The 27834-nt window shown below is 46.2% G+C and overlaps 1 protein-coding gene across 11 annotated transcripts in view; it reads left to right on the forward strand.

Moving 5' to 3' along the window:
- nedd4l (NEDD4 like E3 ubiquitin protein ligase) overlaps window positions 1-27834 on the forward strand; it is a 64425-nt gene that overhangs the window by 23456 nt on the left and 13135 nt on the right. For 2 of the 11 annotated variants that reach the window (XM_064309063.1, XM_064309065.1), the window contains exons 6-18: window positions 10212-10262; window positions 10607-10657; window positions 12229-12290; window positions 12569-12671; window positions 13083-13243; window positions 14284-14419; window positions 14763-14945; window positions 15274-15354; window positions 17555-17611; window positions 19483-19617; window positions 20452-20607; window positions 25183-25380; window positions 27313-27390. In XM_064309063.1, coding sequence (XP_064165133.1) covers window positions 10212-10262; window positions 10607-10657; window positions 12229-12290; window positions 12569-12671; window positions 13083-13243; window positions 14284-14419; window positions 14763-14945; window positions 15274-15354; window positions 17555-17611; window positions 19483-19617; window positions 20452-20607; window positions 25183-25380; window positions 27313-27390 — 1452 coding nt within the window. Of the gene's footprint in view, window positions 1-23; window positions 4383-10211; window positions 10263-10606; window positions 10658-12228; window positions 12291-12568; window positions 12672-13082; window positions 13244-14283; window positions 14420-14762; window positions 14946-15273; window positions 15355-17554; window positions 17612-19482; window positions 19618-20451; window positions 20608-25182; window positions 25381-27312; window positions 27391-27834 lie in introns of those variants that run through there. The other 9 variants (XM_064309059.1, XM_064309061.1, XM_064309064.1 and 6 more) reach the window with 7 other exon arrangements.

Genomic DNA, 27834 nt, shown 5'->3' on the forward strand with positions numbered 1-27834 from the left:
AAGTGGTATGTGCGCGTTAAATTGTTGGTTGTCGAGTAAAAAAAAGGGCAATTTGATTTATCACAGAAATACACCCAGTTCTCGTCAGATGCCATAATTTATTTTCTTCAAATTGAATCATGTGTGATATTTTTTATGAATGAAGAACCATGTAGTAAAATACAGTCCCAAGTGGTTTAAAAGTGTCTCTGTCACACATCTTTTTTTACTTTGGTAAACATATCTGAGAAATCTTATTGGTCGAAGTTTGCTTATGGTGGTTTATGGCACACTGATGATAATGAATGCATACCAAATGTTTCTAAACAATGCTATTGTCCTTGTAAACTTCCCAGAGTTTCCTCAACAAAAACATTTTATTGTTGCACTAAAGAATAATATCTGAAGCTCACATAAAATCCTTCACGCTACATTATAAGTATTACAAGAAATCTTAAAGCTCAAAGCCATTACAGTGATATTTCTTTTTAATCATATTCACTTTGCATGATTGTTGGCTGTATTGAAAATGGAGATCCACTCTTTCTCTCAGTAATTTGTATTTAGTATCTGGATACTAATTTCTAGTAGTTTTGATTCTCAGTCTTCTTAAAGTAATATTCATGGCTTTGCAAAATGTAAGCTTTTGTTTAGACTGCTGTTAAAATGTTCAGCATAACATCACAATATAATATGCATTAGATGCTGATATATAATTGTTAATGTAGCCTACCAGCATTATTGTGTGAAATCTACGGATTGAATAAGAGACGTGTTTGTACATGGAAACAATTGACCTACTGTTGGTTGGCATACACTTAGAATAGCCAATTGTTCTCTGTTCTGTTTGTGCTTGGGTGTAATATAAGTTATGAGCACTGGATTTGTTGATGTCATGCCTCATAAATTCCAGCTGAACTCCCTTTCATATAATGAACAATTTTTCATTTTAAGAAACAACAGAAGCCTCTTAACTTTCTGACTGTGTAACTGTGGCATAAAGATGTTTAGTGTACTTTTGAGTGCTTGAGCTACTTATAGCAGCAGCAGCACTGTTTCTCTTTACCTTTTAGACCACACAAGCCCACGGTACAAAGTCAGGGGGTGAATCTTTATTTAAAAGGCTGTGGTGGGAACATTTCAATGAACAAATAAAGTTTTTCATTGGGGGGTGGGCAGCAGACCAAAGCTAATGAGATTCTTGTTCTTTTTTTGAGAACCCCCTCATGGAGATGTAAATTATAGCTATTAAAAAATATGCTTATGTTTAGTCCTCTTGTTCACAAAAGTTCTGTTAAAGGTTTCCTTACTGGCCCCCAGACAACAGTTCTGAACATTTCCCCATACGCTACTGTACCACAAATTTTAGAGGTTTGAGAATCCAATTTCAAATCATTGAAGACATCTGCACAGATGATTTAAGAAACAAAGTGGAGATTAGAAATGCTGAAGATGATACAGTACCTTGACCTCTCAGAGCAGGATGTATGAGAAAATGTATTATGATTTGCATACTCATGAGTAATTCAGATTTTTTTCCCTGTTGCCTCACTGGAAAAACTTTTAAATGAGCATATTATCTAGTATGCAATTTTGTTTATAGTACCAATGCAATTTTGGCTCCATACAAGAACATTTAAGACCTGGGTTAACCATCTGGCGCTGCAATTTTGCACTACTTTCTGATATGTATAATTCTGTGATTTGTTCATTTTCGTCATACTCATCAGAATTTTACCAAGAAGTACTGTGTATAGACATTAAATTAAATGAAATGACACTCTAAAGCAGCTAATGTATGACAAATCGCCATTTTGAGAAGGGTGACAGACGCGTTTGCATCAGCCGGTCGTGCCCCTAATGCAGCGCTGTGCGCAGGTGCACATTTCATCCGTGCAAAATGTCTCAAATTCGGAACATCACATTCGGTCACAGTGCTGACGCAACGCTCCCTTTCTGCTCCGGCCCGCCGGTCCTTAGCGTTAGCGCGCCCCGAAAACAAAAACCCTGTCAGAGCTCCGTCCCCAGGATCAGGCGCATTCCTTCAATATGACCTTTTTGTGTTGCGCCATAAGACGCAGGGCTGTCATCGCCCCACTCTGTTCTATTTCTCAGAGCCGCTCTGACACACTGGGGGAGAGAGGGCTCAGCTGCTGGAGCCGCCAGTACAAAGCGCCCACTATGGCGGGAGCTCTCAAAGGCCACATTATCGCAGGCTCGGTAATTCACTCTGCATCGGCCTCGGAGTTAGTCTCTGAGCGTGTGCAGTATGTGCACTTAGAAATGCTGGAGTTTATGAAAGTAGTTTGCATTCGTTTTCTGTTCGCTGTTCTTCTGTCTTACTGTGTTCAGCAGCTTCTCTGGGCAAAAATGTCTCATTTTCATTGAATTTGTATGTTCAGCTTTACTTCACTTTGCATTTCTTGAAGGTAGGCATTGTAGCCAACTTGTAATTCGGGATTTAAATTTACCTGAGCTTTCCTTGCTAGGTGTGTGTTCACAGGTCGTGCTCTTGATAAGAATTGAAAACTTTTTTTTTTTCCAGTGATAATTCTGATAAATGTGAGCAACAAGTAAGGTGCATGTGAGTAATGAGGAAGGTGTATTCTTCAGTATGTTGGCGAGCTGCACAGTGACAAGCGTTGGTAAAGTTCCCCTCTTGCCACCCCCGGTGAAAAGGGGGGTTGCATTTGAAGCACCCTCCCCCGCCGCGTGTGGAAGTGTGGCGGTGGGAACGGCGCGGCGCGTAGGATGTGCGTGGAGATTTACGGCCGCCTGACTCAGCGCGGCCAGCCTCCTCCCTCCTGTGGGGCCTCGTCCTCCTGATGGATAAGGAGCAGCTGAGAGGCTGCCGTTTCAGGCTGGCTCCGTTTAAAACGGGGAGAGCTTCTGTCCCTCTCCCTCTCCCTCCCTTGCTCTCTCGCTCTCTCTCGCATGTCACATGACCACCGCCACCCTACCCTCACCTCGGTGTGCAGGAGTGCCGGGTGCCCTTATCCAATCATGCCTGGAATGCTGCTTGTCACTTGGGCTATTTCTGCTGTCTGTCGCTATCGGTCTGCAGTGCTAACAGTTTGGCAGATGGGATCCCTGTTCTGTTTCCCCCTGTTTCCCCCGCTCTCTCTCCCGCTCGCTCCCGCTCTCGCTCTGGAGTTTGCAGCTTGCACTTTTCAGCTCCCTGGCAGTGCCTCACTTGTTATTGTGGTGTGAGTTCCTCTTTTCCTTCGCTCCGTTCGCCGAGGGAGGGACGGGGGAAAGAGAGAGGGAGTGGGAAAGGAGGGACGGAGGGAGAAGGATCGAAACGGGATCAGTCCGACGGAGTTAGAGCGAGCGAGAGAGAGAGAGAGAGAGAGGGGGACTGGAAAATGGCTCACCGGCTCCGGCTCTACTTTGGCTCCGGCCGCAGCAACACGGCCCCCGAGATCGAGGAGCTGGAGGGGGCGGCGGAAGACGACGTGGCCATGACATTCCACATGCAGCCGCGCCAGCGCGGCCTGCCCCCCTTCTGCGAGCCGCGGGGCGCGCTGCCCCGGGACGCCTCCCTCAAGCGCAGCTCCTCCATGTTCATCCCCCAGCTCCTCAACCAGGTGGAGCCGCGGCCCACCAAGAGCTCCTCCATGCAGATCTCCCTGCAGCGCGCCGCCGGACCCGGGGACGAGGGGGCGCCCCCGGGCTACCCCCCGGAACACCCTCTGGGGCCCGCTCCGCCCTACACCGAGCCCAGCAGGCAGTACCCCGCGCCCCCCGACTTCCGCAGGGGCAGGGCGGAGCCGTCGGGGAACGCTGGAGCGGAACCCGCTCTGAGCAGCTACAGGGTGCTCTGCGCCAGTCCCCAGGAAGAGCAGAGCGAACGCGGCCCTCCCGGGATCAACATCGGGGGCTTCTGCATCCAGAGGAGCCCGTCCGATGGCTCGGAGCTCCCGCAGTTCAGCATCCGGCCGTACGGCTCCAACGGGCAGAGCGGCCCGCGCCGCTGGTCCGTCCAGCAGAACGGCGGTCCCGGCGCACAGCGGCTGGTCCTGCAGCTTCAGCCCGACCAGGCCAGGTACCCCGACGGCCCCCCGAGGGAGGGCGCCGACATGGGCTTCACGGGCACCAAGGGGGAGCGCGTGCTGCGCTACCCGCGCATCCGGCTGGAGAGGAGCGCCTCCCAGCCCCTGCAGCCTCTCGGGACGCCCCCGCACCCCGGCCCCGCCGCCAACCCCCAGGGGGCCGAGGGCGAGACCTCCGACGTGGAGGACCAGGGCAGGAGTGCGGAAGACGCTGCTCAAGGCTGCACTTTCAAAATCAGGAAGGAGCAGAACACAAGGCAGCCTCAGTTTAAGATCTATTTCACCCAAGGAGGAGATCCCAGTGTGACCCAACAGGATGTGGAGTGCAGGCCAACCGTCATTAGCCCTCAGGTAAAGAGTGAAATACCAGCACAGAGCCAGAGCCAGGGAAATACAGATACCAGCAACAGTGTCTGCCTTTAACAGCGTCTGCCTTTACAAAGCTTATTAGCACGTTAGCAGTGCGATGCTGAGTGAAAGTGCTGTAAACAGTTTCTTTTCGCTACTATTACTAGCCAGTTAATGATTGAGCAGGTTAATAATGAAGCGTCGGATAAAAATGCCGTGGGGGTTTGGAAGCGTAGGCAGGTGGTGGGGGCGAGGAGGGACAGCCACATTCTGGGAAGTGAGCACACCAGGAATCTGAGACACCGTGTCTTTATTTTTTTATTTCAACACCGCAGGCATTTGAACTTTTGCATACATAGATGGATTTTCATTCAGCAGAAATTTGTTGAAGGAAAATCATCAGTTCGCCCTGTAAAATGATCTGTAATTCCGGTAGGGAAAACTGATTGAATATTGGGCCGTTGGTTGCGTTTTCAGAGGGTTGTTTGCCGTTGGTTCTGAAGACCGCACGTTTCCTTTGGCACTGGTCAGTGTCAGTGACTCATAGCAGGAGAGCAGATGGGGATTAAGATCTAAGTTTTCACTGCCTTCAAAATCATAAAATAAATTTAACAAGCTATCAGATATCAGTATTTTGAAAGGCCATAGCAAATAGTTGTGATACAGGAGGCTGTTGTTTGGATCCGGCAAAAAACCTAATATGGGGATCTTTTTTTGTTACCTGAACAGACGGTCAGTTAAAATTTAAGCCGATATTGGGTCCCTTCACTACAAAATTATGTGCACATTCACTCAAACGTTTGTGTTTAAGAGTGTGACTATGAACACAGATTGATGTACAGTTTGCATTAATTTGTAGTTTGCATGTCATGGTGTGTGAACTATAGTATTTGAAGTTATGGAGACCACCCATGCATTAAAAAGAATATATGGATATATATAGTGGACATAGCTAAAGAAAGACGAGACATGGTTTGTTATTTTATAAAACTAACAGACATCTTGCAAAGACAGAGAATAGCATATGGTTTTTCCAAAGATGGATAAGTTTACATTTAAGAAGATTCCACAGCACTAATGATCTGTAACTATTAATAGGAGGTGAATATCTGAACGAATAAAACAGTTGAGTAGTTACCAGTGAAAACCTGAAATGAATAAAATAGCAGACGAATTTCACATCATATTGACACTTAAAATTTAATTTTGATTACATTTAATTAAATTGTAAATGCTCTTTTTGCTCTGATGTAAAATCTTTTAGTTGACCAGGAAATCTGGGTCATCTGCAGTATTCAAGTGAAAAACAGGTAATACAGTAAATAGGCTACATTTTAAAATGTTCATTTTTTCTCGGCAGACTTTTAAAATGATGAAAACACCTCACCTTCCAAACCTCCACCTTTTTTGAAAGAGCTGCCAGCTAGAAATGTGACAGGTTTATTTGTTGAAGATGTCATCCTTGGTTTCTCTGCACAAGAACGTTGCACAACATTTATCATTGCCATGAGTACTTTCTAACACTGGAAGTGACACTGTTTATTGTGATGTTGTTTATTGATAACATGCCACTTTGTCCCCATTTGGAGATTGTAGTCTGTTTTTCACATTGAGCTGGAGAATCAAGAAAAACCTCACAATTGACCTCATTCACAAAACTTTTCTTAAATTATTCTTACTTTTGTTCTTAAAAATGTTCTTTAAAAAAAACAATATGAGATTCATGACACATGTGCAGACCTTTGTTTTTGTGCATATCCCAGGTGTATGAGATGATGAATGTTGACTGTAGCAAATTTGTGCAAATCCTGTTCATGTGATTTGCATAAGGAAACAGCCATGATAAGAAAAAAAGATTAACGCCAGAATGTTCTTGGAAACATTATTATACGCAGTTTACGATCTAATGTACACGTTTCGTAAATGAGGCCCATCGAACGTGAAATCTGTATCATAGGAAATGTAGATTGGTGTGTTCATGTGTGTAAAGTTGGCCTTGTTCATACAGAAATATACTGCCAAGCGATTAATATCAACACGCTTATCAAACAGGTCATTTGGTTAAAGTACCAATGGACACTATGGGACTATGAGACTTTAAAAGAAGTGGTGACTTGTGCTTTAAGGCCTCTTCAAAATACTGTCCAGTAATTTTGTCATTGGAACGTAGCTGACGTTTCAGCGCTCATATTTATCACATTACATGAGAAGTGCTTACTCCTCAGCTTGAACTTACGTTGTCATTTTGAGCTGTGCATGTGACTTGCTGCTCTAATAACTGCAGTTGATTCAATGCCTGAGTGAAGACACTAAGAATTTCTTCAAAATAATTAATGGTGGAGGAACTGGACACCAAAAACTTTTATTTTGTGTCGCATGTCGTCTCTATTTTATTCATCATTCTTTGTGCTTGGGGAGGAGGCAAGAATGACAGATTTTGTTTGAAAGGCTCTTCAAGTGTTGTTTTGTGTACACTGTTCAACAGGAAGTGTGGCAACTAATATTTGAAATTGGTCACCAGTCTCAGGTAAAATAGAACAAATGGATCCGGAGGGATTTAGCTGGTGAAAGTCTGCCTTTGCAGGTTGAGGCTGTGAGGGAAAGGCTGTGTGTTTACTGTGGCTTACTGGCAGGGTCTGAGTGATCTGTGTGCACTACCATATGCGTAACATGATCTTTCACCAGGGTCCCAGGAGACCCAAATGTCAGGCCCGGAGACCCAAAAGTTCTGAAAGACGCTCATTAAAAGCGCTGGAGGTGTCTTCTGCGCTCGCTTCAGAGTTGTGTGGGACTGCAGCGCTGCGGAGAGGGAGGGGAGCTCGTGAGCACAGGCGGTTATATCGGGAGATCTCCTCAAAGTCCTTTAGAACAGGCCTCTTCCTGGCGCCTTCTAGCAATAGCCTTCCTTAAAAAAGGCGGCTGTGTGTGTGGCGGGGCGGAGGGAGAGCAGCTATGCGCTGGTTGTGGCCTAGTTCAGAGTAAGTGCAGTTGCCATTCATAAAGAGCCAGTGGCTATATTTGCCGGGGGCTCCGGCTTATTTTTGTGCCTGTGCATGTGCGGGGATTGTTGTGGGAGCTTTTTCAGGCTGCTCACTGGTCCTGAGGTCACATGGTATTGTAACCCTACCCTGCCCGCTCATGCCGCCCAATCAGGCTCTTACTGTATACGTTGCTGCCTGTCGCTCAGCTGAGAAAACAGGCCTTCCCCAGCGGAGCCTTCCCTCTGATCCCCCTGTCTGCCTCCTATCTCTCCGGTCTCTCGTTCTTCCCCCCTTCTTTTTCTCCTCCCTATCTCTGCGTCCATCTCTCCCCGCCTCCCCGCGCTAACCGTTAGCGGTGGGCAGCGGCTGCTGGCTCCGCCGTGACCGTGTGATGACTCGGCAAGTATTTCCTTTAACAAGCAGCCGTCTCATTAAAGGCTCATTATGAGGCTGGAACAGGAGACACTTCCAGGAAAAAACTTTCCGTTCCCGCGAAAGCGTCTCCCCCTCGGCCCGCGGCGCGCCAGGGCCGCCGCGTGTGCCCGAGCCGCGACTGGCCGCCCGCCTGGCGCTCAGGTGTACGCACGGCGATAAGACCCCAGTTCACTTTGTGCCAGGGCAAGAGTGACCTTTGCAATTTCACCGCTTTTCACTCCTGCACCTTCAAAACATGACCCTTACGTAAGGAGCCTGTTAGAAACTTCACCCTTATGTAAGCAGACATTTAACCTTCGGTAAGAAGAAATAGCATTATTGAGACTACGAAGAAAAAAAAAAAATGTAAATGACTCAGTCTGTCACTGGAACTGTGTTCTTTCAAGGTGTTCTTTCCTGCGGTCAATAAATAGTAATACCGCAAGAGCGAAGTTGCAGACTTCTCAAGTCAAACTGGATTACAGAGCCAGTGACTCATTTGTAACCTTCCAACAATGAATGCCGCTGCGGTTAACGGGAGGTTACTATTCACTCTGCTCTGATGGTATTTGCGTGGTCGGTTGTGATTACAGAATGTCTAGATGAAGTCCAGCACTGTCTAGCGCAAGTGTAAAGGTAGCCTTATTCATCCTTTTGGCCCTTTTTAACCTCCAGTAATGTAGCCTAAGATTTGTTTTTAACTGAAGAGGCTGTTTCCCCCCCCCTCTTTTTGCTAGTTGTTTTCCTCTCCACTGTGTGCAGTTTGTCAGTGTGGGCGGGGCTGGAACAGAGTGGCAGGGATGCTCATGAATATTTATGCTGACAGAATGAAGAGGGTCTTGTTCCTCTGCCTTGCAGTTGAAATAGCATTGGGGGTCAGGCGAGAGTTTTGTTTACGCGTGTGTTTTTATCCGTGTTCGTGGTAGTGTTTTTGTAGAGCGGATATTTCTGTCTTGCAGAAACTGCCTCAGAGTTGTAGGACTAGTCAGGAAAGTGAAGTGTAGGCTATTCCTTCCTGAATTTGATATTATTGTTGAATTTAGTTTTTTTTTTCTGTGTGTAGCCTGTTGCTACCTGTATTTGCCAACTGAGTTTTATGTATTTGAATACTCCAGGTAATTTACATGAGTAGTTTTTTCATCAGTTGGCAGTGATGGAAAACCAGGTCGTTGTATCGGTGTTAACATGCTTGCTTGTCACTATCAGTGCTAGCTGCTCCAATGGGCACAGACTAGAATCATGGCTTTCTGTGTAAGCTGCTGCATGCATATGTCACAAATGTTGAAGTTATGTGAAAGTAAACAAATATTAGTTGTGCAGAGAAGTACACTGTCCCTCAGATTAAATTAGCTAAGTTAGCTGGCTACAGCTGTGCTGTGTCAGTACAGGGTGTACAGGAAAATAACATCACCAAGGTTACAAAATGCAATGACATGACTTTATCAGATGGGGGAAATTAAAGTAGCTATCTAGCAAGCTGTTTAACATTAAAAAACATTTAAAAACTACTCTCAAGCTTTTTAAAAAATAAGCAGTCAGTGTGCCCTTCTTATGTTTTTTTCCCCCACTTTATTCAGAAAGGTTGAGTTGAGGGAAGGATGGAGATGGAATCGCAGTACAGAAAGTTCTGTGCTGAGGAATCTAACCCCTTGCTGCATGGGGGGTACATCACATGTAGGTTGAGAGTTGCCTGCCCTATACAACACGGTTTGCTTTTTTCGACATTGGAAATTTGGTAGAAGACTGGCTGAGCTTACTAACCTTGATAGCTAGCTACCCGGGCAGCGGCCATTTTCTTCCGGTCCTACCCCAGAGGCAGCCGCAGCGCTCCCTTCACTGGAACCGGCTGATGTTTGCTCGTACACATACGGATGAATCTCTGTAATCACACTGCCAGTTTGGCTGCTTTCAGTGTCACTGATGTCAGAGTCGGTTTTGTTTTCCATAGAGTTCTGCTAGCTAGCTGACTCAGCATGAGTATGAGTCTGTTTATTGGGCTGTCTGTCAAGTGAGTAATCATTGCAGGAGGGACAGCCTCTTCAGTCCCGACGCTGTTCAGAGATGTTCAGAAATCTTGAACTTTACATCAAAAGCATATGTTATTTTTTCCCCACTTTTAAATTAAATAAAAGGTAAGTATGCAAGTATTTCTTATGGCTTAAGGAAGCGTTTAATAGTTAAAAAGGGATTTCAGAGTTCTCTGGCACAAAAAACTGATTTGTTGTAATATGTTAGATTTATTTATTTATTTATTTATTTATTTATTTATTTATTTATTTATTTTTGATCGAATAACATTTAAGACACAGAATTGGCGGTTTGCATTGAATCCCAGGGTCTAATTTTTTTAACGTGACTTGGGCATCCCTGAGGCTACACCACCTAGGCCACCTAGCTGCTGCTCCTGTTGTCTAAATCAGTTGTGTTCCACACACAGGCTCACATTGCCCACGAACGCTCCAAGAATGGGCTTTTCCACCTGGGACAGGTAATGCACTGGACTGGTGTGCCCTCAGTCACCTGTCAATCTCACAGAAAAGCAGGGGGCAGTGGAATGATTGGGTGATGATGTGATTTGCTGCTCCCGGGTTCTCCCTCACTCCCCCTGCCCCCCCCCCGCCTCACTGTGGTGTGCGTGTGGTGTGCCTCTGGGTCCCGGGCCCTGGGTTTTCCCCCTGTAAAATGAAGCGCCCCCCCCCCACCTGCTGCACACACATTCTAACAGCGGGGCTGCACAGCGCCGCAGAGCCGCGTTTTCTGTGTGATGGAGCCCAGGCCCTGCCCTGCGTCGCCGCCCCAGGTTTGAATCACGTCTCCTGTCCTCTCTTTCAGACCAGAGATGACTTCTTGGGACAGGTCGACGTGCCTCTTAACCATTTGCCGGTGAGTCATTTTTTTTGCTGCGTTTGTCTGGAAAGCTGTTTGAAAAGAGAGGGGCTGTTCCCGCCTGTGCAGAGCAGGGCTGTCTTTGTCACATGGAGGAACCTGTTGCTGCAATTAAACGGAGCGCAGTGGAGACTCGATCCCTGTTAGGAGTGGAAAGAAATCTGTCAGGAATGTAAACAGAAGGGCCTAACTTAAAGGGCTGTCCCTGTAGCTGACGGCAGCACAGGGCTATAAGTTTGTGTATGAAGAGACGGTACTCAAACTGTCCTTGAGAAGACCGGGGTCTGGACCATAGACATTTTCTTTAGATTGAGAAGATTGTTATGTTAGAATGACCCTTAAATTGGTATGAAGAACTTTTTGTGTGTTTTTGAGAGGAGGGGTGTTTGCACGCTCGGTGGTTGGATATAGGCATCTGAAGTCTGTATTACTTGTGAAGTTGGAGGGATTTTTCTGCAAAAGGTGAAGGAAGCAGTCCCCACCATCTCTCCTGTAAACCGTGTCTATGCCAGCAGCCAATGTGCAGTGTGGAATAACTTTGTAGAACGTCATAACAGAGTGGCTCCAGGTTTGATATATGTGCTGTTCATAGGTCCAAAGTAAGCATTCCGCATGATTTGAAACAAACTTTTCCGGCCAGCCAAATCATTGGATTTCCCCAAAGTGTTTATTACCTCAGTTGTTACAGAACATAGCGTAACTACATTTCTGCAAGCAGCTACAGAAAGCCTAATCAGGTATTCATATTTGCTATGTGGTTTGTAAAAAGCGTAGGCCTGTTCCGTCATAGAAGATTTTAGGTAACTCTTGGTGGCAACCTTTCAACCAAATTTCAGTCGATTAGCAGTGAGGATTTATGGGATGGGCTTAGGTTAATTCCCAGAGTGACTATAGCGGAAAAGGAGTTCTGCTACTTCCTCAGTTTTCCACGCTTCACTGCTGCTTCACGCGCTCGTAGGCCTGGATAATTGATTGATCTTAAAAGCCCGGCGCCTGCAGCGGCGGCAGGCAGCTGAGGAGAGGCTAACCCGAGACGCTGGCTTCCCCGCGATTCCGGCACCTTCTCCTCGCAGCGCGGCGAACAGAAGCCAGCCCCATCTGCGCTTACGTAAGCGCTCGTGACGCCAGCCCCCCTCTCTGGCAGAGGCGGCCATTGTTCATATTCGTGCGGCCCGCCTGCTAAAATATTCATGGGGCTGGGCGACGCGAGGCACCTCTTGAACACTGCGTAGCGCTGTCCGGTCCTGTCCCATGGCTGAACTAACAGCGCTCCCTTCAGACGCTCTGCTCCCCCATGGCCCGTAGAAAGCTCCCATTATTTCTCCGCATGTATGTACGTATGCATTATTTTTCCAATTATTTTTAATTGATCTGCTGGCACGGAGGCAAGTAATGACAAGCATGTCTGCCCCCGAACACACAACTTGTGTTGAATGTGGGACAGTGGAAGTGATGTAATACCCTCCCATTTTCTGAATGTCTGGAGTGCATAACCGTGTGTGATAGGAAGACCTCTGCTCAGTTTTTTCACCTCTGTGGAAATTTTTAAATGACACTTTAATTTTTAGACGGAGGACCCCACGATGGAACGGCCGTATACGTTTAAGGATTTCCTGCTCAGGCCTCGAAGGTCAGTACTAAACTAAGCCTGAACAACTGTTGTCGATGGACTCCAGTTATATAAGATATTGTCTGAATTACATTGGGAGACATTTATATTTGGCCAGTTAATTTGTCCATTGTGTGCGCAGCTGGTAGGATACCGTTTGTAACCGCAGGTCAGACTACTGTGGTGACGTTTTATGTTCTGTGATTTACGAAAAACAGCCGTGTATTCCTGTGGAAGTGAGCGATGCGTGCGGTGTGCGGTCAGAAATCCTGACAGAGCTCGTCTGTTTTTCCTCTCAGTCACAAGTCCCGGGTGAAGGGGTACTTGCGGCTGAAAATGGCCTACTTGCCTAAAAACGGTGGACAAGAAGAGGAGAACAGTGAGACGAGAGAGGAGGCGGAGGTAAGCTGTGCTCCAGCGGACACGTCTGGAAAAATGTGCTGCCTTTATTCTGGAGGGACGCTTCTCTGTCTGTGCCTCTGTGAGGAAACTCATGTGGAAAGCAGGCGTGTGCATCTGATGTGGTGTTGTGTGTGTGCGTGCATGTGCATGGATATAGTGTGTGTGTGTGTGTGTGTGTGTGTGTATATAGTATGTGTGTTTGTGCAAATGTGTGTGTGTTTCAGCCATAGAAATGTATAGACTAGTGAGGTGGGCTAGATGTGGGGAGCTTCACTTGTAAGAAATGTCACCACCGCAGATGAAATGCTGGGAAGTGTCAGTGTTCCTGACTCCTGAGGCCTGTGTGGTAACCGCGTCTGTCAGCGATGGTGGGGCGGAGATGTGCCAACCCTTCCGTCTTTCCCCGAGCAGGGCTGGGAGGAGACGGACGCCCAGGACTCCGGCTCCCAGCGGCAGCAGCAGCCGCCGCCCCCCCTGCCGCCCGGGTGGGAGGAGAAGGTGGACAACCTGGGCCGGACGTACTACGTCAACCACAACAACCGCAGCACGCAGTGGAAGAGGCCCAGCAACGTGTGAGTCTCCACAGCGGCACCGTGGGCCGAGCCTGCTGCCGTCTACATAACTGTGCGCTCTCTGCTCTCTCATCACTGGTGTCACTGCCAGATCATCATCAGGGTCTTTCTCCTGCTTTTGACAGGAAAATAAATGGGCTTTGTCAGCCGATTAAGCGGTGAACTTAAACACACTCGCACCTGTTTAAGTTCTGAACCATTGTTCCAATGTCTGCCCAGTACAGTTTTTTTTAACTTCTGTTTCCCAAAGAGCACTCTTGCATTCTCACTCTTCAAATTTGGACGCAGAGAGTCTGTGTTCCGTGTTTAGATAACTTTAATAGCGTTTAATTTTTATCTTGTGTCCAAGTTATTTCAGGTTCCCTCATGGTTAGTCGAATGTTTCAGTTGCATATATTAGTCACAACTATTTCACACTTCATGACCTTTCATGGTTAGTCACTGCCAATGTAAAGCAGCCTATTTAAGAATGATTAGCACAAGTAGGCAGCAGTTTTGCACATCAACATACACTATACCGCTCTGTGTAAGGTCTCAGAAGTCATGTGGATCATCTTGATGTTCTCTGAGTATTAAGCATTGCTCGACAGCAGTACTTGAGTCAACTGCTCACGGAGTTAAAGAGAGCTCCATTTAGAGTAAGCCCTCCAGCCTGTCTTTGGCTGTCTGCGCGCTAGCTGTCTTAAATGCTGGTTTGCCTTGACATTTGTAAGCGGTGTCCAAATAGCAATGCAAATGAAGGATTTCTTCATGTCGCGGGAAGAGACGGCTGTTCTGCCTCACGAGTGTGAAACCTTCATTCCACACTTAATGCGCCTGATTTACAAGCCTGCTTTTTAGAGCTGACAGTTGGCTTTTTATTTAAAATGATCATGGTTTTTGGTATTTGCCTAAAATACGAAAAAGAAGATTTTTTGGGAAAACAAAAGGAATAGGCCTTTAGTCGTGGGATTGAGATATGATGAATATTACAGCTCTTCTCTTTAAGGAGAAGGACCTGCGTGTATCTTAGGCGGTAAGAGTGTCCTGCTGTGTTTCAGGGACGTGGTCTCGGAGACGGAAAATGACAACCACATCCGCCAGATCAACCAGGAAGCCCACCGCGTGTTCCGCTCGCGGCGGCACATCAGCGAAGACCTGGAGAACGAGCACATCGAGCCCCGGGATCTGGACGACGTGAGTGCGCAGGTCCCAGCCCTCCTGGCTAATATCGCGAGCCTGAAATTGAATGTGGAAAGTTTAAGGTCGTGCTTGGATTTTACGGAATACGTGATTTTCTGCAGGTTTCAAGGTTTATTGAAACTTCATATCCTGCTTCTGTACAAAAATCCAAACCCTTGTGAACACTGTAAGTTCAGTGACATCAGCGTGTTGCTCTGAGGCACACTGTCTCTGATAAACGGGGTACAGTATGAGGCCAGGCCAGTCACAGCTGTGGAGGGCCCCGTTTGGAGATGCCCCAGAATGCAGTTTTCAGCTCGCCTGCCCAAACACACTGCATCCCTGCTCTCTCGTCCAGTCCTGGGACCCCATCTCCGAGGAGGATTCCAGTTTGACGTCGGACACCCTGAGCCAGTCCCTCCCAGCCCCCTCCTCGCCCACGCCCGCCCCGCAGTCCAGCCCCCAGGAGTTCTCTGAGGAGATCAACCTCCGCCTGTCGCTCGCCCCCGACACCAACGGAGAGGCCTCCGGCCCTGCTGTGGTGAGACCCCGCCCCCTGCCCTCAGCGGGCTTAGTTTCACACCTTCAGTCTGGACCAGGGGTCTGCAGCCCTGCTCCTGGACAGCCACAGGCCCTGCTGCTTTTATGATTACTCTTCGCTTAATCAGTCAACTAGAGTTGATTACACTGTAAACTCACTTCACCAGGTTACTTGGGTCTGCATTGGCTGCTGATTTAAAGATGAAAACAGAAACCAGCAAAGGTTTTGGCCCTTGAGAACCAGGGCTGCCTACCCCCCAGTCCACCTTGTGGCGTCCATAGAAACCTGCAGGTTCTCACGCGCCGCCTCTCCTCTCTCCTCTCTGCAGCAGAGCCAGCTCTCCTCCAGGCTGCGCTCCTCCAGCATGACGGATGGAGTCAGCGAGCAGGCCCAGCCCCCGCCCCCCGCGGTACGCCCACTCCCCCCCGCCCCGCCTCCCCCTCCCTTCTCCTCTCACACATCTCGCACAGCGACTCACCTCCTCCTCGCCTCCTCTTCACCTCCTCACCTCGATTTGCATGCAGTGATTAATTCTGGCTTGCCGGCCTGTGCCGGACTGGTTCCTGTGTGGGTTCTGGCCAATCGGAACGGGGCGTACATGGCAAAGCGCCCTTGCCTGACGACGACGTGGTGACCGAGCGGTTTGTGAGGCATTGCGGCGGCAGGCTAGATTGGCAGGAGGTAGTACGTTCATGCTACCTGTGCCTTGCCTTACATAGTAACACTGCTGTTTAATTCCACAGGGTCTATTCATTATAGAGTGGTCACAGGGGCCCTAGAAACACAGCATGCTATTTCCTATCTAAGTTCGTATCTGCGATCGTTAAACGGTCATTAAGCTCTTGATGCATTTAACATGGTGGCTCTCCCTTTGATCTGCTGTAGCAGCTGGGTCTGTAATCAGCACCTTGGCCAAGTAGCTCATAGCACGGTAAAGAACAGTACACAGCATCGTGGCACGGATACAATATTATGAACTCAAGCCAATGGAAGAGGGAGATCACTGAGTTTTAGTGCTTCTTGAGGTTTATGGGCTCCCAGCCTGGCTGGCTCTCTGCTTCCTAAAGAGTCCTTCTGGGGGAACTCTAGGGGGTTTTTCCCCTCCCTTTCCTTCCTGTGTGGAGTGAGCATAGCGTGTGACACCAGGCTGTTTGCTGGTGAGGTGTGGCAGACGGGCTCTGCTCCGGCTGGGCGAGTGGGGGGCAGAGTTGCCTCGCTCCGGCTCTTTTTTCCCCGGCATCTTCCAGAAGCTTCTCTTCCTCTCTCCTGCTCAGGGGGAGTAATGAGAGTGACAGGGTCCCTGTGGGGGCCCGGGGCACGTGCATGCGGATATTACGCAAGAGGGCTGTCCCTTCTCCCTCTGGAGCCAGCGGCTGATGCATCGGCCCCAGTAGCTGTAGAAGGCCTAGGCTTAAAATGTATCAAGAGCTGACCTCAAGATTAGCATGCATACTTTTAAAAAAAAAAGATTCAGTGTGTTTCATGGATCTCTAAATGGCTCTAAGGCAGTTTTTTATAAATATGGTTAGATATCTGCGTTATCACAAATAGAATGTCATGCCTGAACACGCAGATTTGAAATGGTTGTTAGTTGGCTTTGTGATGCTGTATACTGTGAGCCGGGTGTGGCATGCTGGTTTCTTTGCTCTCGATTGAATCAGAACTTCAGCTCCCTTGCAGGTGTTTTCTGAGGGGAAGTTAGGAATACGAATGTCTTTGTGTAGGTTTAAAAATGTTTGAATGTATTGCAGTTTGAAATGATGTTTAGGGTCTGCTTTTATCTGTGGCTCACACCAGTCCTCATCATTAATGGCCTCGCGGGTATGCATTAGAGGAGCCAACATGTCTTCCCTCTTATGAGTAGATGTGTTTTTGTAAAGGTTTTTCAGAATTATTTTCACATCATTTTTATAAACAAGGCTGTAGTAAAACCTTTAAAAATATATTTTTGGAAAAATGAAGTATAATTGCGTATGTATACTATTCATGATAAGCAATTAACGTGTAATTTTAATTGTGATACACAGTTTAGTGGTAACTATAGCACACCAAAAGCAGCTGTGAATGTACTTTTATTCAGTCTCTTATTAAACGAGTCTGTGGCAGGTTTAGGCCCTTAAATGTTGCATTTTTGTGCCCACACAATATCTGATATTCATATTAATGTGTGACATATTGGTGCATTTTATTAGTAAAACAGACATGTGTCAGGCATTTCAAAATGGCCATCCACATTTTCAAAGATCGCAGCAAGGGTAACACCTTTCATCAACCATGAATCAACTGCAGACCATCTCTGGCACGCTACATGCTCACAGTGGCTCCTGGCTGTCCATCCGAAGGGAAACGATCAAGGCTTTCCATACAGTACTTATTTTCACCTTCACCCCACAATCAACCTGGTCCCTGATGTCCAGCCCCCCCCCCACCCCCCGTTATCTTTTGTTCCCATGCCGACAGCCGCTTGCGCATTCGCTTCCTCTCAAATTCCTCCTAATCGCGGAGTGCCCCTCCCTCATGCCTCACTTCTCTGATCCCTCACTCGAACCCTGCCCCCCCGGAAGCTGTGTCCCCCCGTGCCTCACTCTAAAGTTATTGTCTGCCAGCAGAATACCCAGTCCAGAAGAACGAGAGCTCAAACTGTCACAGGCATTGAAGAGCCCATGGTAACCTTCTTTTATGCACGTCGGTGTACTTCACACTTTTTTATTTTTCCAACTTTCATTTCACATTGCAACATGTTATGAATATCAATTAAGGCTGGATTGGGGTTGAGTAGCTGTTTTAGGTTTTAACAAAGAAATCTTACTCATAGTTTACTTGTATTTTACAACTTTTGTTTGGTCTGACAGCAAAGCAAATTACAGCTGGATATGTTTCTGGTAAATTCCAAGGATCCCACCCCATCATTGTCTAAATGAACTACCTAGGGCATTCATGGATTTAACAGCATTATCAAATGATTTCCCTTACGATGCATACAGCTCCGAAAAAACAATAATCTGTTGGAGTTATTACCCATTACTTCAACTTTATTCTACAGAACAGCTAACTAATCATACTGTTAATTATAAACACAGTTTGTTTTTGTTCTCTCATTGAAATCTTAGTGCAGTATGTTTCACCACTGGCTGTTTAAACAAAGACAATTATGGTGGTATGTGCTATGTGTGTGTATGTGAAGTGTGTGTGTGTGTGTTTGTTTGTTCTCAGAGATATCGCATATCTCTGTTGGTCTGTGGTTTGTCATAATGTACTCTGATTATTCGTCAGATATAAGTTATACTGCTCTCCCCAGAACATCTGTGCTTTGTACTCTTTCATTTTTTCATTTTTATTAAATTTTGTTGCTATCCATGACACTTAAATATTGGTATTCAGTGTTGTTCAGTCTTAATAATGAGCAGAAGGGCCCTGTGGTGTTCAGTCTGGATGTGTCATTTGTCCTTGGGCCCTGGAGTCTGTGCTGAACATTGCCTGCTCAGTGTTGTGTAAAATGTCTGTTCCCCTTATTTCTCCTGTTTGTACCTCTTACTCCTGTGCACCATTACATTGAAAGATGTGGAGTTGTTATCTGATGACATTTACATTTTTGAAACAGTTTGTGCCATTTTGCTGCAGTACTGCTGACATTTTGGCTTTCTTTCTTGTTCTGTAGACATTTGAGAAGTGTAAGAGTCAGACCTCTGGACACTCCCTTTTCTAAATATAGATTTTAGTGCTGGTGGGACTGAAGGTGCTGTTAAAGCTCACTTAGTTCACCTACTGGGAACAAGGGATTTTCAGGCCAGTATTAGCTTTTGGAAGCTTTCTAATGCACTATTAAAGTGCATTTTAGGACCACTGTTAGTCTTTGGCTTATCTTTGAAAGGGCATTTATTCCTCTTATGGGGATACTTTCATTTACGAGTCTACAGGATTAAAACTTCTCTTTAAAACAATTTGCAGCAGTGCTTTGCCGAAGTAGCTGAATGACATTTGGATCATTTTGTATCCAGTCTTGTGACCAGGTGTAGAGTTTCCTGCACTTGGGTTGGAAGGGTTTGTGAATAGAATGTAGTTTATTTGGTAACTGAGAAGGCCTCAGGAATGTTGAATTTTTGGTGTTTATTTTACAGAACCTGGATATATAAAGTATAAAAATATTTCCACAAGCTTCTCAACATTGCCGTAAGATACCATGAAGAAAACCTGCCCCATCCCCTGCAAAATCCTTTTCAGCTCTAAATAGATTCCGTTTGAGAAAGAAGTTGACAACGGAAAACATTTATTCATTGTCTTGGAATGACCCCTTTGTGCATTTACGTTTGTATTGGGGAAGCAATCTAAATATATAAAATTATGGTTAATTAATGTCCTGCCAACACAAAATTAATATCTGTAGTTAGGGTTTCCTTGCCGATTTTCATTGCAAGGTGAGCACATTTCCCGTGGTCTGCCCTGGCATCCTGTAAGGGTCACAGGTCATACCCAGCCCCCCCTCCCCCCAGCTCTGGTCAGCTGACCTAACGGGCGCTTTGCTCTCTCGCTCGGCCAGTCTCCGTCCACGCCCTACAGCTTCACCACGCCCGGCCTGCCGCCGGGATGGGAGGAGAGGAAGGATGCCAAGGGGCGCACTTACTACGTCAACCACAACAACCGCACCACCACCTGGACCCGCCCCATCCTGCAGGTACGGCGGCCCAGGACGTCCCCGCGCCGGACGCTGCCCGCCCGCCCGCCCGCCTGCGCCCTTCCTCATCGCTCTTCTCCTTCCTCATCCTCTCGTCCCCTCCCTCGGGGGATCATCTCTAACCTTCATGTAGACGTCTGCCAGCTGAGCTCGCACCGTTCCTTTGATTTCTCAGCTTTCTCTTCTTCTTTCTCCAGATTCCGTATCTTTTCTTTTTTCTAGCCGTTCCTCTTTTAGCTGAAAAGCATTTTTTTTTTTGTATTTTAACAAAGGGAAGGTCAATTAATCATTTGTATAGACTACTAATGACTAGTAGAAGTGAACACCCAGTGAACATCCATGGTGCACATAAACCAAATCCATGAGATTTAACTGCTGCAGCCATATTTTTGGAAATTGTATGTTCACAAGAATTTAGCATTTTCCCTACCGCAGAATTAAAGTGATTTTGGAATGGTCATTCCTTAGGTTAATTTGAAGTCTATGGTTCATCTACGTTTTCTTCATAAAATGAACACGCAGACTCTCCAAGCCTATGATCTGTTTATTGCACATGGTAGTTACCTATAAACTGCTGCAACTGTGCTGGAATTACATTTGGATAAGATGGCGCTCTAGAGAGTCACTCCCATAGTTGACGGTGTCCCAAAGGGGAACTTGTCATGTTCATTTGAAGTCTGCATTCTGCTTGGTTGACCTTCTCTTCACGAGCACTGTCCAGGAAGCCCTGCCACGCTGAGGCCGAGCTGCATGCTCATTGGAGGGCTTCTCCTCTGTGCCCTGATTGGCTTAAGAGGATCTTGCTCCACCCTGAAGGCTCTCTCTCCACCGCAGCACACAGAAGACGGGGCCAGCACCTCCGCTGCAGCCTCAGGCTCCGCCTCCGCCTCCGCCTCCACGGTAACCATCAACAGCCACCTGAGCGAACCCCAGCTGCGCCGGCCCCGCAGCCTCAGCTCCCCCACCGTCACCCTGTCGGCCCCCTTTGAGGTGAGAGCACCCCCTCTCATTCGCTCCCTCGTCATTCCCCTCCTCCTCTCCTAACGCCCGCCTCTCCTCGCTCTCTCTTCTCTCCCCCAGGCCTGGCCGTCCTACACCTCTTTCAGCTTCTGCTGTCACCATCCAGCATGGTGCTCTTGGTATCACCTTTTCACCTCTGCCTTTTCCCTCTTCTCTCTGTCACCATTACTCATTTCCTGTAATAATTCACAGGATGTTATATCTTCTGTGAATGAGGTCAGTTCCTGTGCTGGGAACACAATGATCAAGCTTCATTCGGTGTAATACGTGTGTGATCAGCGGGGAGTGCGGAGATGCCCAGCAGTGTGGAGTTATGAACAGGATGTTGATGAGATGTGTGGAATTGCTCTTCTCTGCATGCAGCCTGCTAGGGGGCTGCTTGACAGCCTGTGGTTATGCATTTCAGCACTACTGTGAAAATGACATTATATTCACACACTCAGGGGGAGGGAATAAAAATGCTGTGAGCTAAAAATGGAACATTTGGCAAAAGGACAAGAATGGTGAGCCTGTTCTAAGTGAAAATTATTTGACGTAGTGTCAGTGAGGACATTAAATTAATTTCTTAAAGTATGTTTTGATTAAAAAATTGTAGAATTTTAAAATCCAATGGCAGTAAATTTTATGCCAGTAATATTAATGCAGTTAAAATATGGCATATCCATTTGTCCCTTCCTTGAGAAAATTCCAGAATCAGTGCTAAGCTTCTTTTTTATGTAGGGCGTGTCTAACAGGGCTGATAAGGTTGTGACTGGTACAGTTTTAAATGCTGATTTATTTGTTTCACGTTCACAGGATGAATTGCAAAGCAGGAGTCATACCTGAATATTTGAATGGCCTAGCATTTTTTTCCCCTTTCTGTCTCCTCTAAGCAATAGACTGAATTCAGGAATACCATATTGAGCAATATCAAGCATATCAATGAGTATAACTTGACTGCTGGCATCAAATTTCCCTCATGACCTTGCTGTTGTCAAGAGCAGTACATTAACAATGCATATCTTTGAATACTTTATATTTAGAACTGTGTTCTATTCTGAGGTTTTACAAAAACTGGCTCTGTCACTTCCTTTTTTATTGCCTTAACACATCTTAGCATGACTAATTGGCCATTTGAGAATTATATTCAGAAGCTGAGATATGGAGCTTACTTTTATTCCTAGTGCCTGTGTGTAAGCCATTAAAAAAAGCCTTCATGGTGTCCACATTTACGCCATGTTAGACGGTCACGTGACAGAGGAAGTCAAAGTACTGACAGATTTGATATTCTTTGAAATGCTGCATTATACTGTACATGTGTGCTGATGAAACAACTTAGTTGTAAACCAAGTGACCCCAACACCAAGCAAAGGGAACTTCCTGCTTCTGGGGTCTACAGGCAGTAGAAGAGCAATGAGGCTGAAAATGGTTGTTACCTTGATAAAACATTGTGGTTCATCACAGTGATACGTGCCTGTTACCAGTGAACAGGATTTACCTCACTGTGGCAGGGCTTTGTGGGTTCTTATGTATCTGTACTATTGAAGCAAAAGCAGAGGTTCCCCCTCATTCCTCGTGTGTAGCTGCTTGAATTGCAGGGCTCTCTCTTCCTGCCACCGTCTTCGCCATCGTGATTTGCCCTCGCCGCCTCCTCGGCCCGAAGCCGTCTGCTGTCGGGAGTCAGAAGACGGGGATTGTAATGGGCGGCTCTGGACTTTGACCCAAAGCGCCGTGTTTGTTTCCTGAAGAGGTGTTTTTATTGACGCTGCTGTTGTTATTATTTATTGAGTGTGGTGAGCGTTGTGCGTTGGCACGGCGCGCCACTCCTTTGGCGGTCACGCTTATAGAGTTACCGCGGGATTGGCGGTAACGTCTTGCATCATCCTGATGAGGGGAGCGCGGCAGCTGTCGCTCCTATCAGGTGAGCCGCACTTGTCACCGCGGGGTTTTTTTTGGTGGGGGGGGCGGGGGGGCGGGGGGGCAGCTCCTCAGCTGACAGCTCTGAGCACTGTCCAGCCAGCGGTCACGCATGCCACACACTAGCACTGCAGGATTTGCAGCTCTCCCTGGGCCAGATATGTGAGGGCAGGATGTCAGGGTCGAGACCTTCTGCAGCTGATCTTTTCCTGTCCCAAAGCTTTTCACTTTTCACTTTTCCTTTCATGAGTTAATTTGTATGGTGTTATCTGCTTTATGTGTGTAAGTGCTGTTACTGTGTGTGTTTATTCCCCGCTTTGAGATTTCAAAGGCAGACTGTGATCGCATTTATAAGCCATTCCAGAAACATAAAATTGTCCAAGCATCCAGAAGGATGATGTAATGGACCACCGTTGTGTTGTTAATCTCTTCCCACGCCGGCATAGGAGTCGCTGGAGGTGATGTTGCTGTTGGAGAAATAAGTGGTTATTGCTGTGAACTACACTCATGTGACACGAACATGTAACGGAGCCATTCGTCAGCAGGAGTGCAGATGATCTCTTACAGTCTTTATGTAAGGAAAGTAGAGATGCTCTGCACTGCTGCCACAGGCTTTGGGCTAGCTGCTACAGGTCGCTTTAGGTTAGCTGCTGCTGCTTGCTTTGGGCTAGCTGCTACAGGTCGCTTTAGGTTCGCTGCTGCCACTTGCTTTGGGCTAGCTGCTACAGGTCGCTTTAGGTTAGCTGCTGCCACTTGCTTTGGGCTAGCTGCTACAGGTCGCTTTAGGTTAGCTGCTGCTGCTTGCATTGGGCTAGCTGCTACAGGCTGCTTTAGGCTAGTTGCTGCCCCTCCTTTTGGGCTAACCACTACAGCAGGCATTGGGCTAGTTGCTACAGGTCACTTTAGGCTAGCTGCTGCCTCTTGCTTTGGGCTAGTTGCTACAGGTCACTTTAGGCTAGCTGCTGCCTCTTGCTCTGGGCTAGTGGCTGCAGCTGGCATTGGGCTAGCCGCTACAGGTCGCTTTAGGCTTTTGGTTGGCTGCTCCTGTTCGCCTTGGGCTAGCCACTGCCCTGTCCTCCTCTCAAGGCTTCAGTGTTTATTGATCATCAGGGAATGACAGAGCATGCCAAGAATGTTGAGCTCCGCTATCATTTTGTCGATCTTGAAGTCATCGCTGCTCTTGTATTGAGATTTAAGTTGAAGTTTTTCTTGATCTTGTGTGCATTTTGCTTACTGTATGTATTCCTTGATTCATGGAACACACCTCATGTATTGCTCAAGGCACTTCCACAAGGTTTTAAAAAAATGTTGTGCATGTTAAACCATTTTCAACAAATGAAAACATTTGACTTTGGTTGCTTGAACAAAAGATAGAAACTAGATAGAAGTAATAGCCTTTTCAAAGCACTGCTGTTATGGAAGAATTTACTGAGATAACAGAGTCAGGGATTAACTCTCAGAGTCCAGAGATTGTCTGTAATCATCCCGAACGATCAGAACCATATGGGGTTCTGGTTAGTGTCCTGATCCTACCTGAGAAGAGTTCATTAAAGCTTGGGAGGAGCCAGGAAGCTCAGGCTGAGATGAAGGCCTCTGTGATGCTGTTTTAATTTCAGGGAGAGATTAAAAGACATTCCTTTTCCTTTATCTTGACACAGAAATGTGTGACAGGATTGTATGCTGATAAAGAAATGTAATTAGAGTGCTTTCTTAAGGACTGTTACTAAAGACTTAAAGGAGTAAAGAAACATTTGCGTGCCATGTGAAGTCTTATTTCTTCACGATTCTACAATAATTTAGTCCTATGTTTTTAAAGAATATGTACTGTATTTCTCTGCTTTAGAATTTTTGTGACTATTTCTTTCATTATGGGGCCTACAGCGCTGGAATTGAGGCCACCCACACATGCAAATTTGCTATTACTATTTGCACGGTAATAAGGCTTAATACATGCTAATCTACAAAATTATTTTTATGCTCCAGGTGTCAAATGACAAATAGCATTTAAATGAGGGGCTTATTGCTATGAAAGGAGCATTCCCATTTACAGACGTGCATATGAGTGGAACATCTCCCAGCCAATGATTATGTGCAGAAGTCTCAAGGCAATTTTGGCATTTATGCAACAGAAATAGAGCCGTGACACTGATTTCATCACCTGTGGCTTTTGAAACTGTGGCTTCAAGTAAAACCACTATATGCGCATAGGTACCTGCTTTGACATACTTTACTCTTTGGTCATCACTGTACACTGTCCAGTAATCTTAGGTTGCTAGCTCAGTATTTGTGGTCGCATTGCTCTTTACTTGCTTCTCTTCAGCAATGTTTCACAGTCTTTTTCAGTGGTGATACAAAAGGTAGTGGCAAGTCCAAGTTAGGGACGTTGTATAGAAACTGTTGTGCAGAAAATGTAGTCAACACGAGTTAAAAAAAAAAAAAATCTCCCCTAGGGGTTGGCATTTTTGATATTTTTTTCAATTGGACAATGAATCAAAGACAAGTGAAGTTAAATAATAGGGTGATGGATTATTACTGAAGAATACTGAACATAGAGTAAGTGCTGACGAAGCCTGCAGCGGGGAGTGTGTTTGCCCCAGAGAAATGCCCCGAGTGTGCGACTTACTCCTCTCCCCTCCTCACCCTTCTCAGGGAGCCAACAACATCCAGGTGCGGCGGGCGGTGAAGGACACCTTCTCCAACCCGCAGTCGCCCCAGCCCTCGCCCTACAGCTCGCCCAAGTCCCAGCACAAGAGCACGCAGAGCTTCCTGCCCCCCGGCTGGGAGATGCGGATAGCGCCCAACGGGAGGCCCTTCTTCATCGACCACAACTCCAGGACCACCACCTGGGTGAGCTCCCCCGCCACCCCCCCACACACACACACACACGTCCAGGTACAGCTCAGTGTCTTTAGCCACATCGCCCACAGGCGCTGGTCTTAGTTCAGACTCCAAAGGCACCAGCAGCAGTAGAGTTTAACTGAAGATTAGTCAGAAAAGTTGCTTTCACAAAGTCACTTATAGACACATTCACAGCATCCTAAAGGGATAAAGTTTTACACGGCAAAGAACAGGAGGTGTCAGGGTCATCAGGTCCTTGACGTTAATGTGATAACGGGAAGTGACTTACTGCATGAGTGACTGCTCTCTCATTTTACAAACAGTGTAGGTTGAATATTGTCCTCCCCCGTTGCCTTGCTAATCTGCTCTTACACCAGAAGAGGGGTCTTGTTTATGTTTTCTCATCAAGCACAGTGTTGGTTTCTCATTATCATTGAACCAGTAGGGCATGTTTACAAATGGCTGATGCAAGCATGTGTGAAGAAGCTTATCATAAAGTTTCTGTTGTATTAGTGAAACAACTATTGTCTGTCTTTCATCCAAAAAAGTGAGGTTTGGTTATCATTAAAGGCTTTAGCTAGGTTATCTATTCCCCACTGAAAAAATTTTCCTGCCTTTTTTAATCTAGGTCCCTCTCATTACTTTTCCTGACCTACTTCTGCCAAGTTTATTTTGGCTACATTTTACCTCCGGAAGGTACTAAGCATTGGGCCCTGGTCAGGGCTAGGTAGGGTAGGTGCTAACATCAGTGCAGACAGTGAGTTACACTGCTTTTCATCTGTAAAGAAGCTCAGTCTGACACCTGGTGGTGGTAAGTGTCATAGTGGCATAGCACAAGATTTCTTTTGTCACATTGGCACATTTCAGTTAACACAGTTCTTTGCTCCTCTTTTTGGCAAGGTGGTTGTTTAGCTTTTTTCTAGAACACTCCGGACTATGCCATTGTTTATGAAATTCTAAGAAATTTGAACACAGGCTGACACTATAGGCTACTTTAAAATGGTGACTTGTCTACGTAAATCTTTCATTGTTCAAGGTGTTATTCTGCACTTGCTTAACCAAAAGCTATTAAAAAGCATGACTTGTGACTTGTAGTGTTTCAATGTAAAATAGTGAACGTGCTTTGGAATAACTGATGTAGTTGAGTGCTTTCTTTTTTGGTAGTCTACATGGAAATGACTGCAAATAATTCACTGTGTGATATACATAATACCTAAACAGCTCTGTGGTCTGTTTATGAGGGTAAAAATTTGACAGAATTCCCACAGTTTCCATGGAAATGCTTAGGTTGCCTATATGCACATTGTGCATGGAAGGAATTTGACCTCAAATATCAATGTACGCCAAGGTTAAATAAGGGATAAGGGCTTTTTCCTTGAGTTAATCTGGCTGTTAAAAGCAGAGAGCACCATAACAAAAATATCCCCATACTTCTTTATAGTAGAGAACTGTTCTGTGTTTGAGTAAAGAGATTATGGTGAGATTATGGTGTTTAAGCAGTCCTATAGAACATTGTTTTAGGGGCAGCTCTTTGTTGGAGTATTGCTATAATATTTTTTAGTATATACTGTTTAGTTGGAACACACTTAATGTGTACTAACAGGGCTCACCTTATTTCACACCCTAGTGTGTCTGAAAATCAATGCTATTTGTATATTTTACAGTATATTTGTGTGTATGGTGGGTACTCTTTTAAGAGTCACAGACCTCAACTAGACCTTATTTACGTCCACTTGTATTATTTACATTACATAATATGACACATCAGACATGCGGCTTGCAAGGCAAACGCGCAGCCGTGGGAACTGTAGTGGATTTGTTGTGGGTTTCCTCCTGTGGGAAATCTGATGTGGTAGACCGGACGGTGAAGGAGACGAGACGTTCCGAGCCGTGCGTGTCTGGAGACGGTACAGATCATTCTTGCCCATTTGTCTTTCACAGGAAGACCCGCGCTTGAAGTATCCGGTCCACATGAGGACAAAGGCCTCCTTGGAACCTGGCGATCTGGGCCCACTTCCTGTGAGTGTGAAGATCACACCGCCATGGCTTCTGCTTCACTGACCTGACTCTGTCCCTCCCAGTATTCACACACTAACCCTAACCGTGACCCTTACGGAGGGGGACAGGAGATTGTGAAATGAAGAGCTCTGTAAAAAAGCCAAGGTCTGTAACGTTGTGCACAGGACACAACGGAAATGTAGGCAGCTGCCAAGAGAGACTTTGAAGTAGTTTTTAATCCCCGGTAAGGTGTACGCAGTACTTTATATTTTACTGAGACTGTATAGATCAGTTTGGTAACAGCAGAATTGCACTGAAAATTATTATGTATGTGGTATATGTTCTGACCTTCAACAAGCGGCAGTAAAATTGCTCAAGAAGCCTGCTAGGAGGTTAGCTTCAGTGCAGCGTGCATCAGGGTTTATGTATGAAATCCAAAATGAAGCTCATGAATTGACGGCCTGC

Source organism: Anguilla rostrata, chromosome 14, assembly GCF_018555375.3.
Source record: "Anguilla rostrata isolate EN2019 chromosome 14, ASM1855537v3, whole genome shotgun sequence".
Taxonomy (NCBI): Eukaryota; Metazoa; Chordata; class Actinopteri; order Anguilliformes; family Anguillidae; genus Anguilla; species Anguilla rostrata.